The sequence below is a fragment of the Eulemur rufifrons genome, chromosome 16 (genome assembly GCF_041146395.1).
Source record: "Eulemur rufifrons isolate Redbay chromosome 16, OSU_ERuf_1, whole genome shotgun sequence".
NCBI classification, from domain to species: domain Eukaryota; kingdom Metazoa; phylum Chordata; class Mammalia; order Primates; family Lemuridae; genus Eulemur; species Eulemur rufifrons.
In genome coordinates this window covers 9,066,607-9,082,819 of record NC_090998.1, presented here as the reverse complement: position 1 = coordinate 9,082,819, position 16,213 = coordinate 9,066,607, and the positions used below count along the sequence as shown (strand labels likewise).

At 34.3% G+C, this 16,213-nt stretch overlaps 1 protein-coding gene and 1 pseudogene across 1 annotated transcript in view; one reads left to right on the top strand and one right to left on the bottom strand.

Moving 5' to 3' along the window:
- Positions 1–543: 543 nt before the first annotated feature.
- On the bottom strand, positions 544–1,198 carry LOC138397370 (density-regulated protein pseudogene; annotated as a pseudogene).
- A 5,783-nt stretch (positions 1,199–6,981) lies between these two features.
- LOC138396808 (ovostatin homolog 2-like) overlaps positions 6,982–16,213 on the top strand; it is a 48,030-nt gene continuing 38,798 nt past the window's right edge. The window contains 7 exon segments of the mRNA XM_069490479.1: positions 6,982–7,046; positions 7,356–7,539; positions 8,424–8,605; positions 8,943–8,959; positions 9,912–9,964; positions 12,442–12,610; positions 13,135–13,219. Coding sequence (XP_069346580.1) covers positions 6,982–7,046; positions 7,356–7,539; positions 8,424–8,605; positions 8,943–8,959; positions 9,912–9,964; positions 12,442–12,610; positions 13,135–13,219 — 755 coding nt within the window.

Genomic DNA, 16,213 nt, shown 5'->3' with positions numbered 1-16,213 from the left:
TTGAACAACTCCTAGCAAGAGTATGTTGTTATGCCCACAAAGTGGACTTGGTAACATGGAAGCAACTTCAACCATAAATCTGTTAGATTCTCACCCAGCTCAAAACTATCACACCAAAGTAGCAAGGAGACATATTACTGGTGAGGAAGCCAAATTTTTAAAAAATCACTTAGCTTTATTCAGTAAAATAATCAACAGAAATGCTTCCCACAAAAACTCTACAGGGTTTTTCCAAAAATAAAAAGTTAAAAAGAGAGAAGGATAAAAGTCAGTACCAAATGACCAAAATTTTTTATTTGACTAAATTCTATCTCATGCATAAGCATGACAGTCTCCCCTGTTTATTAGACTTTGGCAATAAAAAAACAAGCAGCCTTGTACAAAACAGTGAAAACGCCAAGGATGAGGGTGCTCTACAGTTTTACTGTAGGATAAATATACATATATATATATATATATATATATATATATTTAAAAGGCCTCTCCCCCTTTGGCCGTATCAACTTTCAGTTCAGGTCATTAAATACAAATAAATTTTCAAAATCACTTCTTTACTTCTCCAAGATCTTCAATGCTGTCATCATCTACCTCTGGCCACTTTTTCTGAATGACATCAAATATGTCATCTGTAAAGTCTCCCTGAATGATAATTTCATCCTCCCCTGGTACCGAGGCACTGCATGAGAATTTCTGAGCAAAAAATCTTTGTGCTTCATTAAGATCAATTTTGAAAGTTGCAGGGCCACATACTCCCGTCACGTATTTCTTCTTTGCTCTGGGGATTTTGGCTATGGTAACCTTCTGTGGGACAGTCTTCTTTTTTTGTTTTATTTGACCCCTTCGACCTCTCTTTTATTTTGTCTTCCTCTCCTCTTCCCCTGCTGTTCCTTGACCCCCGCTAATTCCAGTTTCTTGTTTGGGTGAATTTTCTACAGTAAGTTTTGCAAACTCTTTGGGAAAATTCTTCTCTAACATTTGTCTACATTTAGCAACATCAGGCATATATTCACAGTACTCTATTGGTAATGAACAGACTCCACAATAAAGGACTCGAAGTGGGTAATTGGCATCTAACTTGGCACTGTTCCTTGGGTCGCCTTTGGAATCTGCCCCACCGGATTCAGAAATGTCAGCAGCCATTTCACAAACCCAGGCGGGTCGCACAAGTCCCACCGCTATCCCCAGCTGAAGCGACACATGCAACTCCTCTTCCCTAGCCAGGGCCGCCCCGTTTTTGTCTTATTCTGTAGGCCCTGAGTTCTTTCTCACTTGAAGCCAAGAATCCACTTGGCCCTCAAACAGACCCCAATTTGGGGGTCCACTTTTCTGTGTGATTTTGGGGATTGCTCAGACCACAGTGAAATAGATCAGACCTACTCAGCTGAGGTTATTTTGCTTTATTTCACTATTTCTTCATGTAGCAAGAAAAGGAAAAAGATACAAAGAATATAAGAATACAACTTCCCAGTGCCTCTCTTGTTCTTCAAAGTGCCACCTTGGTTGGTTTTATCAACCTAGGAGTTCATGATAGAAGGAGGGAGAATCCTACCAATTCAGAGGAACCCAAAATGCCAGGTTAGCTAAGTTTTATTCCTTTTTATACTGAGGAGGAGAGGGAAAATTCATAGCTCAACCCTTAATACTAACATCCAGTTTTCAAAATTAAATTTTTTGTGGCCCCACAGTCTCATAACTTAACTTCTATGTTTTATTCATTGCTGCACCATGTAGCTTATTTGAGCTAAAGTGTAACATCAGTCCTGGCTATGGAATACAACATCAGATTAAGGCCTCTGGTTTTTAGATAAAAATAAAATTAAAAACCTGATGATTCTCAAGTGCCATCTCTTTTATGGAATCCCCTTTGATCCTGCCTTCTTCCTGGTAGAAAATTCCCTAAAATATATGTTTATCATTTTACTTACATAGTCTAAAGTTATTTTTGTGTTTATCTCACCAACTATATCACCTTATTGAAGAAAAGAAATAATATATAAGTTTCTTGGTTTCTACCCAAACAGAACACCTAAAATACATATCAATAAATATTTTTGAGCCAATGAAAAAGTTTCTGTTGAATGTATATAATATCACCTGGAGATCGTTTTGCTAAGCCATGTTTTACCAAGTAAAGTAGCAAAATTTTCAGAAGGATGGTGGTTTGGGTGATGAATTTTATAATTATAAATGTCACATTTTTCATTGTTATTATACATCCTTCTCCTACCTCATTCACCCACTACCTCGAGATTTTAATATGTTCTCTAGTAAAGGAAAGAGTGGTAGAATTAGAGATATCTGAACTACTGTATTGGTGGTAGCATTTGGTAAGACTCTATTTGACATTTGTCTGTTTATTTATAAGTCTATCAGTCTGTTTGCTTGGATGGAGTGATATTATTTAGGATTAGTGGACCCTTAAGCAAATGGAGGGATAAAAGCTGACTCTAAATAACTTTGGATAAAATAATGTTTTTTGATGCTGTTGAAATTTGCAGAGTTGAAAAATGTGGCTCTGCAAACTCAGTCACATCATAGGTATTCACCTGGCTCTTGTTATCTAGCCGTTTGTCCCCGTTACTTCTTTTTAATCACTCATCCACAGTTTTCTGATTAGAAAATTCTCCAAGATTCTAACAATCAGCCAGCCATGCAAGAGATAAACATCTGAGAACAAGAAGGGCCATATCACTTGTTCAGCAGCTTATTCCTGCTTGAGGAAAAAATGATTTCCGTTTCAATGGATTGCAACATCAAGAACTGAATAGTTTTGTTTATTTTTAAGCCTAATTAACTGCCTATTCATTGCTGGTCTTGGGCAATATACTCTTATTTTGTAGTATTGGCTCAAACACTTGTGAACTAGAAGTTCAAGATGTTCTCAAGAACCGAAATAAATTTTATGTTTATTTTATTTTGACTCTTAAAATGGACTATAACTAATGACACAACTGGGAAAATCAACAAAATGGTTTTTGTTGTTTAAAAAATTTATAAAGCATATAATGTCAAAACAACTTTTCAAGGGATTGCCTCAGATTCACCTCAGTGGGGCTTGGAAAATTCACCTATATTGTCTTATGTCTGTGGGTATCACCCAGCTAAAGCAGCAGGTGAACAGAGCTTCACCAGTCTTTCTCTAGCATTAGCTGTCTTCTTTCCCTTTATAAATGATTTCCCTGCATAATTTTATCATTGTCCATAATATTAAATATCATCTGTGTAGAGTAATGATTCTCAAATCTAAAGCGTTTTTCCAGAGCACCAGATTTATTATTTCAACTGTCTACTGAATATCACCTCTTTGTTGTACTGCAGTCACCTCACACTTTGTACCACACTTAAATCACCACTTCATCTACACATCTCTTTTGTCTCCCCTGCCTTGCCTGATGGCAACAGTATTCACCATCAGCGTCAACCTCAGCCTCTTCCTCTTCTCCAACCCCATATCAAACAGCTTCAGTTCTAAGAATTGGAATGAGAAAAATATCTCTTGGAGAGATATTGCCAATGTTCAGGCCTTACCTCTGTACCCTAGGCTAGTCTTTGAGCAAACTTTTATAGGATTTTCTTCCTCCTCTTCCCACTCTTTTCTGTTCTCCATGGAGGATAAAAATTATACTCATTACTCTTTACCATAACATTCAAACTCATTAGCACAAATAAAAGACCCTTCACAAGGCAACCAGAACCTTCTTCAGTAGGCTCATTGAATGTTATTTCATACCACATTCTTTTCTCCAGCAAAGATGAACCTACTATTATTATTTTTTAATTCAGTTACTTTTCTCTGTACTACTATTATTTTTAAAACACAGAATATTCAGTTATAATTCTGTAATGTTCTTTAAAAAGCCATTACTTCAGCTTTTTACCGTTTCTACTCCACCTGGAAAATACTTCATAATGTTAATATTTCCAATTCTAAAGTTACCTCCTTATTAAATCCTTTCCCAACTTTCTCATTTATAGTTTTAATTTGACTCTGTAGAGCCTTGCTCATAGTTCCAATATAGGATATTCTTGGTAGCACGTGGCATTGCACTTTATGTTTACATATCCTGCTGAGTGGACAGTGAACTATTCTTAGGAAAGAAATGGTTTTATTCATCTGTTTATCACCAGGACATGGTTCAATAATAAGTCCCTCTCAACATGTATTCTCATGGCACTCTATAGTTCTTTCTCCTCTATAGCACTTGTCACGATTGTAATGAAATAATTAATTGCACAATTAGTTAATTAATCTCTGTCTTTCCAGACAGAATGATAACTCCAACAATGCACATTGACTTTTTCAAGCCCACCGTCTATTATAATGGCGGCAGATAGTAGGTACTCAATAAAAATATGCTGAATGAATGAAGTATTCCTGTGGCAGTGAACACCAATAGTGTAAACAGTATTAGCTGTCAAAGGATGATTATATAATAATCTGTTTTCTCTTATATATCCCTTTGCTCATCAGAGACCTACTGAGGCTATAAAGACATAGTGCACAAATTAATATTGGTGTCCTTTTATAATATTCTTATATGTGAAGATATCTTTCAATCTCATTTAATTTATAGTTGTTAAAAGAAATTCTTTCAACTACTTACTGTCTGGCTGACCCTATGAAAATTAATGACTTTTCTGATACTGCATTTTTCTTATCTATAAAGTGAGCATAAGTAACAAATTCGGACTTGTACTTTCTAACGGTTAAATGAGCTACTCTAAATACCAGCACATGGCATCCTGCCTGCTGCATATTGAGTACTCAGCAAATATCCTCCCTCTTCTACATTTCCTCCCTTCCTTCATCCTCGCTGTCCCTCTCTTCCTCCCTCTCTCCTATCCTACCACCCTCCGTGCTTGTCTTCCTTCCTTCCTGTCTTCTTTCATTCATTCCTTTCTTCCTGCTTCTCTTCCTTTCTTCCTTTTTTCCCTTCTCTAATAGAGAATCATGTCTTATTCATCTCATTTTCTCTAGAACCTAGCACTACTGGTGATACATATGAAGTACGCAATAGATATTGTTGGATTCATATTTGAATCGTCTGGGATAATGGCCCTTTAACCTGAGACCACGTATGTAAATCAGATAAAATTATTTAGGAGTATTCCATATTTGGAAAGAAAGCTATCATGAGAACATGCTAGTTCGCAAGATAATTTAAAAGAATAGTGTACAACATATATTATAGTTAATAAACTGCCTTGATTAAATTTAAGCTCAATGAGTCATTTACTCAGCATAAAAATTTTACATTTGGAAAAATAGAAATGCTTTAGAGAAGTCCATTGCTTTAGATTTATCAGCCTTGGGGATAAACAATAGGTCGCTTTGATTTATAAACCATCTGCCTCTGGTGCCATTTTTCTTGGATGCTAGTGAGTGAAAGCTGGTGAGTTTCAGTTGTTTTGGAAGCTAGTGACTTAATTTATCTGAAGAGTATGGAGAGTGTAGTGTGAAGGGTGGTTCCAATAACAAGTTTAACAGGCTATCAGAGCGAAGGATATTGTCCAAAAACAGGGACTAATAGTTTAAAATTCCAGTGGAGAGAAGTTAAACCTTAAAACTATCAGGGCAGAGCAGACCAATAATTGAAGATTAATTAGCTCTGTGGCAGAGATTGTAAGAGAGTTGGCCACCTATGCAGGGTTAGAGGAAAGGAAGAAAAAACAAAAGTTCCAAATGGAAATGAGTAAGGAAGCAATGCCTCAACTCCACTGAGAGAGCAACATGGTCAGGGTTTTCATGAACACAATTCTGCACTGGAATATGACGTCAACAAGGAATGCCTGTTCTTACCTTCCCTAGAGCTCGTGGTTGCCTGTATTTTACTACTTCCATTACAGCTCCTCAGCTACTGTATTATAATGATCTTGTTTTTTTCTTTTATATTTGCTTTTATAGGCATAGTTCTATGATTAAAGCCAGTTCCTGTCTTTTCTTACCTAGTGTAACCTCCTTCAAGCCATATGCATTGCCTCCATAAATACTTAAAGTAAAAGGAATGTTTAAAAAAAGGGAAGTGGGAAGACAAGACAAATGGGAGAATTGACATACTGGGGACTTTGCTAAAGTTTGCCAGTTTCTTTGGCATGGTTCATGTACCTTGCAGAATGTTTTGCAATCAAAATTGTGGTAAAGCACTTTTATTTTGTTTTTTTTTTTTCCCCCAAGTATTGATGTGTGTGCGTGTGTGTGTGCATATATGTATATCACTTTTCCTTTCATTTTTTTTCCTCAGTATATTTAGAGTAGAAAAGGACATTGATTGAACTTTATAAAGAAAGCCGCACTAAGAAAATCATTAAACGTTGGACACAGATCAACATTTTAATGTTAAATTCTATATTATGAATTTATAAAAGAATAACTTAACAGTTTCAATTATCTGTAAAATGAGCTTATACTGAGATATCTGTTTGCATCTATGTTTTGGCAACAGCAGCAATGCCACTTTTCTCAGAAGCCTGGAAAATTTACCATTTGGGAATTGGTATGGTAACAGCTGTTTGGATAAGTATTTCTCTTCCAAGTGCTAAGTCCTATGTAGTAATGCTTTTGATACTATGGTCAGCTCCGTGAATGAGGTGCTAAAATAAACTAATGAACTCCTAAGTGTTATACAACTACTTCTTTTGTTCTTCTCTTTCTTCCTGTCCAACCTGTGCTACTGATTCCAAAAACAGAGCAGCTTCCAGTGAACTTAAGCAGGAAGTTTTATACAAAGTGACCCCCCCCCCCAAGTAATAAGATCAGTGATCTAAATGTGATTGGTGGATTTCGGTGATACTTGCTCCAAAAAGTAATTGATCTCCCATTATGTATGACTATAAAAGCAACAACATACAAAGAGAAGCAGAGCAGAAAGGAGGAAAGAAAGTGGAGAGTTGGGGCAGCTGGTTTCTAATGAGAGAGAGAGAGAGGGAGAGAATGCACGGATATTTATCTTGAAGTTTGTATTGTTCAAGCGTTGGGATAAAATGATGCCTACCATTTTGATGAGCACATTTTTGCTTCATTTTATTGCTGCTGTGGCTTCAGAACCGTAAGGGAATATTACACTTTCTGTTTATATTAAAATACTAGCAAAGTGACCTTATTAAATATGTTTCATGTTAAAATTTCATTATATTTTACCATTTCAGCTTCTGAGACTGAGTGCTGGCTTGCCCTATAAATTTTAAGCAATTATGAAGGGAATTGACATCTTTTTCCTAAGATACCTCTTTCTGCATACCCAAGTTTATTGTAATACTGTCTATGAAAAGTGTGTAAGTTTTAGGAAATTGCTTTTTTGTGGATGTTCTCCATTTCTCCTACACTTGATTAGAGATTGGTTACTTTCTTTGCATAGGCAATATATCCTATGGATCTCCTCTGTGATGCAGAGTTATTCTACAGAAAAAGCCTGTCTCCACCTCCTAAACCTTAATGAATCTGTATCCTTGAGTGTTGTCTTAGAATATGATGGATCCAGGACCACTATTTTTGACCAGTCTGTGGAAGAGGATAACTTCTATGCTTGTGCAAATTTCAAGGTGAGGCACTGAACTTGACAATTAGGAACTTCAGATGGAAAGATTAAATTATTTTTAAAAAATTATTTCTAGAGAGTTAACAAATCTTATTTTGGATGAATTGTCAAAGTTAGGGAGGAAAATTGGAGAGATCCTGAGAGGTATGAAATAAAAGGAACATTTACACATGCAACAAAACCTGCGAAGTAATGCCATTCTTCTATTACAGGGAGCAATAATGAGATAATTACTGCCTTTTTTTTTTTTTTTTTTTTTTTGAGACAGAGTCTCACTCTGTTGCCCAGGCTAGAGTGAGTGCCGTGGCGTCAGCCTAGCTCACAGCAACCTCAAACTCCTGAGCTCAAGCGATCCTCCTGTCTCAGCCTCCCGAGTAGCTGGGACTACAGGCATGCACCACCATGCCCGGCTAATTTTTTCTATATATATTTTTAGCTGTCCATATAATTTCTTTCTATTTTTAGTAGAGGTGGGGTCTCGCTCTTGCTCAGGCTGGTCTCGAACTCCTGAGCTCAAACGATCCGCCCACCTCGGCCTCCCAGAGTGCTAGGATTACAGGCGTGAGCCACCGCGCCCGACCGATTACTGCCTTTTAGACAGTAAAATTGTTCTACAGTCTGAGGAAAGAGAATGTGGGTAAAGGAAAGAAGGGTTGGGACTCAGGGAAACAAACAAAAAAACAAAAATAAAAGGCAAGAAGATACAAAAATAGTTCATTAGAAAGTGTCTTCATGCTAAATGAAGGAATTGTGACAGTGATCATTAAGTCTCTCATGAGGAAATAATGGGTTTACAAGTCTCTCTTATCCTAAGAAGCCAAATTAAGACACTGTTCATCATCTTAACATCTAAGATGTTTCCCATTCTCTGCTATTCCACATAACTAGGTCTCTCAGAAGTCCTCTGAACAGTTGGCTTTTGTGACCTTGTTGGTTAAGGGAGATACTCTTAAAATCTCTGAAAGGAGATCTGTAGCAATCACTTCAGAGGAGAAGGTAACTTTTATTCAGGCGGATAAACCCATCTATAAATCTGGAGAGGAGGGTAAGTCAATATTTGTGTTTCCTTTGTATCATTGACTTGAGAAACGCATTCTCCAAATTGAGAACAATCCAAACAGGTGAATTTCTAGATGTCTTTTAAATGTATCCTTAATGTCATAGGGCTGTCAATTTCTAGAACTCTTATTGGTTTTCTAGATCAATTATGAAATATACCCTCCAACTCCAGTAATTGAATGCTTCGCTGCATAAAATTTTGCACACTACTGTCACTGTTTACAAATTCTAGTGACAGTCCTACATAATATAATGGTTGCAAGCATGGGATGTGGAGGACAATTGTTTGTTTTGAATCATTGCTCCATAATTTACCAATTGTGCAAGCTAATTAACCCTCTTTTTTAGGATCAATTATTTCATCTGTAAAATGGAGATAAAAGTGTCTCATTTATAGAAATACTGTGAGAATAAAATAAGATAGCCAATGTAAAATAGTGCCTAATATGCAGTAACAACCCCATAAAAGATATTTACTATTACTGTTATTAGTCATATTAGTAGAAGTAATCATAAACCTGATAACCTAGATAAAGCTCTTCTATTTTCTTTTTTACTGTTGTAAGTAAAAATAGCAGAAAGAACATCAAACTAGGATTCAGAGGGTTTAGTTTTAGTCTTGACTCTATTAATAAGTTATTGGCTTTTGCCAAGTAGATTCTGATCTCTGGGACTTAGTTTTCCCATTTATAAAATTAAAGCATTGGATGAAAGCACCTACACATTTTATTCTGATTAACATTATATCTTTTTATGATTTACTGAAAAGAAATAGAATACCTAAAACCAGAATTCTTATAGTGAGATTTTTGCTGAATTATATTTTCTCTTCTGGATTTACTAGAATACTATGAGATGATTTATGTAACTGTTACAAAAGTAACTAAAACAGTTTTTCTGGAATTTTGCTAAAATTAACTTGTTTGATAGCATCAGTATATATTTCCAGGAAAATTTTATTTATCTCCTATCATACATGTTTCACATTTGCTCTTCTATGACTAATTCTGCCACCAATTCTGAAGATATCCAAATGGGCTCTTAGGGTACAAGTTTCCAGGGGTGGCAGAAGCTCTAGTATCAGCCTTGGTAACAGCAGAGCATTGTGAACAGAGGAATTACAAATGTGCAGTAAGAGGGCTTTCCCAGTGGATCCCAAATCTCAAAGAGTCAAATCAGAGCTAGTGGAGAAGGGAGCATAGTATTTTGTGATAGCAAGGTAATTAATTTCTAAGTCTATTTACAAGCAATCATACCTGAGGGGAAAATAACAAGGAAAAAAAAATCATCTCCTCCTTTTTTTTTTTTTTTTTTTAGTTCGATTTCGCATTGTGACACTGGATACCAAGTTCAAGCCTATTAAGGATTTGGTGAGTTCAAGAATTTCTGATGGTACAATGAAATTTAATACATTGCCACACTATAAAAAAGAAATTTTTTCTTGGGGCCACGGTGTTTTATTACGAAAATAGAATAAAAACGTCAAAAACAAAACGATCCTAATTTAATGAAAAATCTGTTATTCTTTATTGTCTTCTGTTTGTCAGTTATATGAAACTTGAAAAATAGTTGAAGCGGCTCCCAAGGTGAGGAGATGTGTGAGTTACATATGCTTCACGAGGCCACGGGCTCAAAACTAGAATGAGTTAAATACAACTCACATGGCAGTTAATGTGTTAAACAAGTTAAACAAATCCATTGCTATGCAGACTTCAGGATGTTTTCCATATGTATGAAAATAAGGTTCCAACATGGAGTACTATATAGGTACAGCTTCAATGCTCACTTCACGTTTAAATGTAAAACTTTAATTTATAGTGAGCTATTTATACTTTTTAAAGTCTTTTCATCATATAAAGAAAATAGGTTGCATGGAACCTGCTTTCCACTTCGCCAAAGAAGTTTGGGATTTCTTTCACATTGAGGGTTTTCCTGGCATCTTTAGCTACGGAAACTTTGACCTCTGGAGAATGAGAGCTAAATTTCAATCTTAAATTAAGATCTATAATCTTTATAATGCAGTATTTGGCAAAAATATTGTATGATTACAGTATTAATATATAGTTTTTTTTCCTCTTTCAGTATCCTTTAATCACAATTCAGGTAAGAGATCTGCTTTTCTCATCTATTTTTTAGATATTTGGATAAACAATGCTGTGTGTCTAGTTTTCACGATGCATAACTAGAAACTAAGATTACTGAAAAGGGGGAAAGAGAAGTGTTTACGTGCATATGCAGTGTAAGGCACCAGATGAAGATTTAAATAAAGGGCCATTGCTTTTAGAGTAGGCTTTTTTTGGAAAATAAAAGATCAGTCTCTTTCTAAGGGAGGTATATATTCTGAAATTGCTTAATTTGCCTGCCAGCACTTCTTGATTTTAATTTAGCCACATCCTATTTTAAGGAAATAGAAAACAAAAACGTCTAAAATTTTAGAAATATGCTAGAAGGTGAGATTATAAAATGGACTGCTTGCTTTCAGAAAATAGTTAATGAAGTCTCTTCCTATCAGTTTCGATCTCTAGAGAAGTGTGGCCTTCAAAATATTTGAAGACCTATGCCCATCAGTAAATATATTGTATCAACCACCTCCAACATATGTGTTTTAATCTCTGCATATAATATATATCATTACTATTGGCTAATTCTGAAGATCAATACTCTGAAATCCTCAGTTTTTTATTAATGATTATGTGTGTAAACATACTTCAAATAGTCTTCCTTATACTTTAAATGCTTTGACCTTGTTATATGGGTGACAAATAAATATCATGGCAGCCATTTTCATGTTCTGCATTATTAGTAATGTATAAATTCTATTATCTTCACATCCTGATTCAGCTAAAGTTGTGCTCCATTGAAAGTAACAGAAAGCTTAATTAAAGGTGGCTTAAACAAGTGAAAGATTTATTGTTTTCACAAACCACTAAGCCTGAGTGTAGGCACTTCAGTGTTAGAATAGCACAATAGAACAGCACATTATTACCAAAGTCAGAGGCTTCTTTACTTAACCTTCCTGCCATCCTCAATATGTTGTTCTCTTTTCAACGCTAACTGACTCTGATTCATTTAGAGGGAATTTCCACCTGGTGATTTCCCCTTACATTTAATTGGCCAGCACTTGGTCACATAGGTAACCCTAACTGAAAAGAAGTCGGGGAAATTAGTTTAGCTCTCTAGACTTTCTAGTAGATGAAAACTATCGAAAAAAATGTTATAAAGTAGGTAATGAAGAATGGTTTTGTTTCTTTGTAGAGATCTTTTTGTCAGAGTTTCTTTAATCATGCTTGGATGATATCAATAAATTTACTGAAATAGTCTCATGTAAGCTGCAATACGTTGAAAGCAAATAAAGGAGAAAGGCTGGCATTATCAATCCTTTGTTATCATAGAACTTCCATTTAGCAGCTCTTGTATGCAGTGTGTAATTCATGACCAACTTAGATACAGACCAAGTAAAAACCCATGACAATGATTATAAGTATTTGTTAGGATAAATATCCCTCGTGCACCTGTTGGTGTGGGTCCACTCTGCTTTGGAGAGCTCTTACTCTGGAGCAAGCACATTGAGTTTTTAATTCTTTAACTATGTAACTCCAGTTAGAAATATCAAAATCAAAAGCATTAGTTGCAGATTTTGTAATCCTTTTTGGGCTTATGAGAGATATTTTTAAAATTTGAATGCACTGGGGAAGTTATGTTGATTTTACAATTTGAGATAATTAGTTTGATAAAATGGTAGCACTTTCTTTACTTCCAATAATTATAGAAGGTATCCAAAATATAGAAGGAAAGGATAATATTCTCATCAATCTCTGATTGTTTTTATTTCTTCATTATTTTCCAGGATCCTCAAAACAATAGGATTTCTCAATGGAAAAATGTGACTTCTTTCCAAAATATAACCCAACTCTCATTCCGATTGACTTCAGAACCAATGTTTGGAGATTACTCTATTGCTGTGAAAAGACAATCAGGAAAGACAGTGACACACCAATTTACTGTTAAGCGATATGGTAACCAATTGCTGTTCATGGTTGTCCTATATAAGAAGAGCATAAAGGGCTGAACAAAACAATTTTTATGTTAGACTTAGACAAAAGGAGGTGAAGCTTGATTTGATTTCCTGTCACCTTCCTTTCATGGTTTCATCTGCTTTATGATCAATCTTCTCTTGCTTCTCACTCCTTTCTCAGTATCCTTATTCTGATCCCTGCCTTTTTTTTCCCCTATGAAATATCCCATTTTCTAGAATCCAGACAGTCTTCTAAGAAGGATCTAAGCAATTACAAGAGAAAAAAGTATAAAATTCTGGGGATAGGGAAGAGAGAGGAAAAGGGAAGAGTTAATAACTGATAAGACACCATCACATATTATGGTAGACTGGTGCCACACAGAATTTGGGGTGATTGAAATATGGTCTGTGCAGATGTATATATGGAAAAACATTGTGCTTGGAAGCATACTTAGCTATATGATTGCAATGAGTTTTGCTCACCAGTGATTGTGGAGGCTGAAGTATATTTCTCTTTGGTTCCAGTGTTGCCCAGATTTGAAGTTAAGGTCAGTGCACCACAAACAGTAACTATTACAGAAGAAGAATTCCAAGTGGGTGCATGTGCTACGTAAGTATTTATTCAGGAGATTTGCCTTCACAGGTAAACACAAAGCTGAGAGAGAATAAGAAATAAGATTAATCATATAACTTTAATTTTTTATATACTTACATTAAAATTATTAGAGAAGTAATGAATTCTTATATTCTAATATTTTTAAAATATAAAGAAAAACATAAGAAGTTCCCTACAATTAATTCTACCATCATTGTGATTTATTTTCCTATAATTTTTAATAATATTTTCCATGACTGCAATCATACTTTTCTAGTCACAATAATTTTTTAAAAAGTCCCCACATTATGCCAGTCTTTTTATGAATTCCAATTTTTGTCCCATAAACATATCTCTATGTGGCTATACCCAATTACCTAACTATTCTTATATAAGATACATGTAGGCTGTTTCATTTTATTTTCCCAGTAATTAATATTTTTGTAGTGTATGTCTTTATGGATAATTGTATAAGTAGCTTTTGAACTAAAAATTGTTTACTTACAAAAGATTTACTATGTACAATTATATAAGTAGTTTTTGAATTAAAAATTGTTTACTTATGAAAGATTTACTTAAGAAAGATTTTCAAAAGTGGAATTACCAAGACAAAATATACAACATTCTTTCAGTCTTTTGATCACCATATTGCTCACCAAAGATGTTGTGCCAATGTGCAATTCCAGCAGCTGGCACGAAAGTATCTGCCTTTTTTAACCAGCATTGAGTATTTTCATTAAAAAAAAGAATAGGAGCTATCTAAAATATCATAATGAATATGAGATATCTTATCAATTTAATTTGAATTAATTTGAATCCTCTTAAAGTAAAAAATTCCTATATGATTTGAGAAATTTTTAATTTCTTTTTGGGAAATTATTTTTAATGCCTTTTGTTCTTTTTTAGTGTGTTACAGTTTTCTCACATGTTTAGTAATAGTAAAAAAAGCTAATATTTTTGAGTACCAATTAATATGTTAAGCACTACATATATTTTCACCATAATTCTTTGAGATGAGAGCTATTATCAGCTCTATTTTATAAAGAAAGACTATAAGACACAGACAATTGAAATAATTTATCAACATTAATGGAGCTTTTAGATGGCAAAGCTAGGATTTAGACCTAGGTTGTTTGGTTTCGGAGCTACTCTCCTAATCAATAACACTGTTATACTCTATAGATAAACAGTAAATATATTAATATGTGCTATATTTGTTAAATACTTTTTATTTAATTGATATCATGGAAATTACTTGGGGCTGCCTAATCAACATGCAAGAGCAATTCTTGTGGATGCCCCAAAGAATCTTGGAAACCAGTTTTTAGCCTTTTTTTAAAAAAAAATAGTATTTAAAATTTTCATTGGATTCTAGGGAAACGATCATAAAATTTTTCTGAGTTTCGATGAAAAGTAGTTGAATATGTGTCAGAATTTAGTTTATGTAATAGATGAGAGATTGTAGATGATCGATAATCAATATAAACTTGAAGAAATCCAGGATCTTAAACTAGCTTCATTAGGGAAAAAACCCTACACAAATCCAGAACTTTCCATGGCATTAACATCTCTAATTTATTTATCTGCCCAATGGTATGCTAAAAAAGTGCAACACACTGATTTTGGAGAGCCAAAATGTTTCTCAAGTATGGCCGTCAAAAAAGACTTGCTAACTGAATGCTAACATGGAACTGGTTGTTCCCAAACATTATGTCAGGTTATAATCTATTACCCTGAATCCTTGAAACTTCTTTAACATTATATTCTAGAAATATTTGACATTAAGTAGTTAGTCAGTATCAATGATAATAATATCCTGCCACTTGTCCAGGCAGCTAGACAGGAGCTATTCCTGCTATAAAGTTATTTCCAGGCAGGCTATAAGAGCACTATATCTAGAAGTTAATGTCAATTGTCTGTCTCAAGTTGTATCAAACTATGTCTGTGTGTTGTTTCTTTGGTATTCCCTGGGATTGAGCTTGGAACAGCTCAAGAAAACAGCAGCAAATTAGATTATTTTAGCAAACAGTCTCAGAGATGAATTGGGCTTTTAAGACGGAAGAAAATTTACCTACAGGCAAAGAGATTTCAATAAATTGCATTGGTGTCCACCTAAAGCTTTTCAAATCACAAAGGGAAAATGTATATTTAAGCCTCATGGGCATGTGTTAACCTGTAGATAATACTATGACAAGAGTTTTATTTTATAAATAACAGACAGTAAGAAGAAATAATAAGTATTCAAGTAGAACATCTGTAGCCCGTCTTAGTCTGGCCTCTATATGATAATCAGACCTGACAGATGATTTTAATGATTTGAGTCAAAATCTCAGAAATGCTAAGAATTTTTAAATAGAGAGACAAAAAGATGAATGGAATGGAAAGAGCACAGACTGTGAAGTGAGGCAGATCTGAGTTTGAATTTTAGTTTTATCAATTATAATGCGTAGAAATGAGTTACTTGATCTCAGTTAACTCATCAGGGTCACTGGGAAAAATAAATGAAATAATGTATGTAAACATCTGATTTATATCATTGTCTGACAATTAGAAAAAATGTATTATAATCTGTAAATTTAATGATATTCAGTTTTATTGTACACTAGTTTTACATTTGTTATGTTTTTCTAAATCTTCATAGCAAGAATCCTCAAGGAATGAAAAAACTCCAATTATTTGGATTTGCCTTTGGTTGAACCTTTAAAAAACCTTGTGCTATAGTATTTTTTGTGTTTGGGGAGAAAATTAGATACTTAACCCCATCCCAGAATGTATTATACTTTTGGTCAAAACATAACCAGTTTATGTCAATTCCCATAATTATATACTCAATAATATTTATTGAGTGGTAAAATGAGAATTGGTATTTAAAATATTGATCTGGAAATACTTCAAGATCTCAAATTATTTTTTATTCATGTACATATATATTTTCTGATAAAGAAAATGCTGCGACCAGTTTTTATAATATTTCAGATTAAAATATAATTTTAAAAACTCAATTTAAAT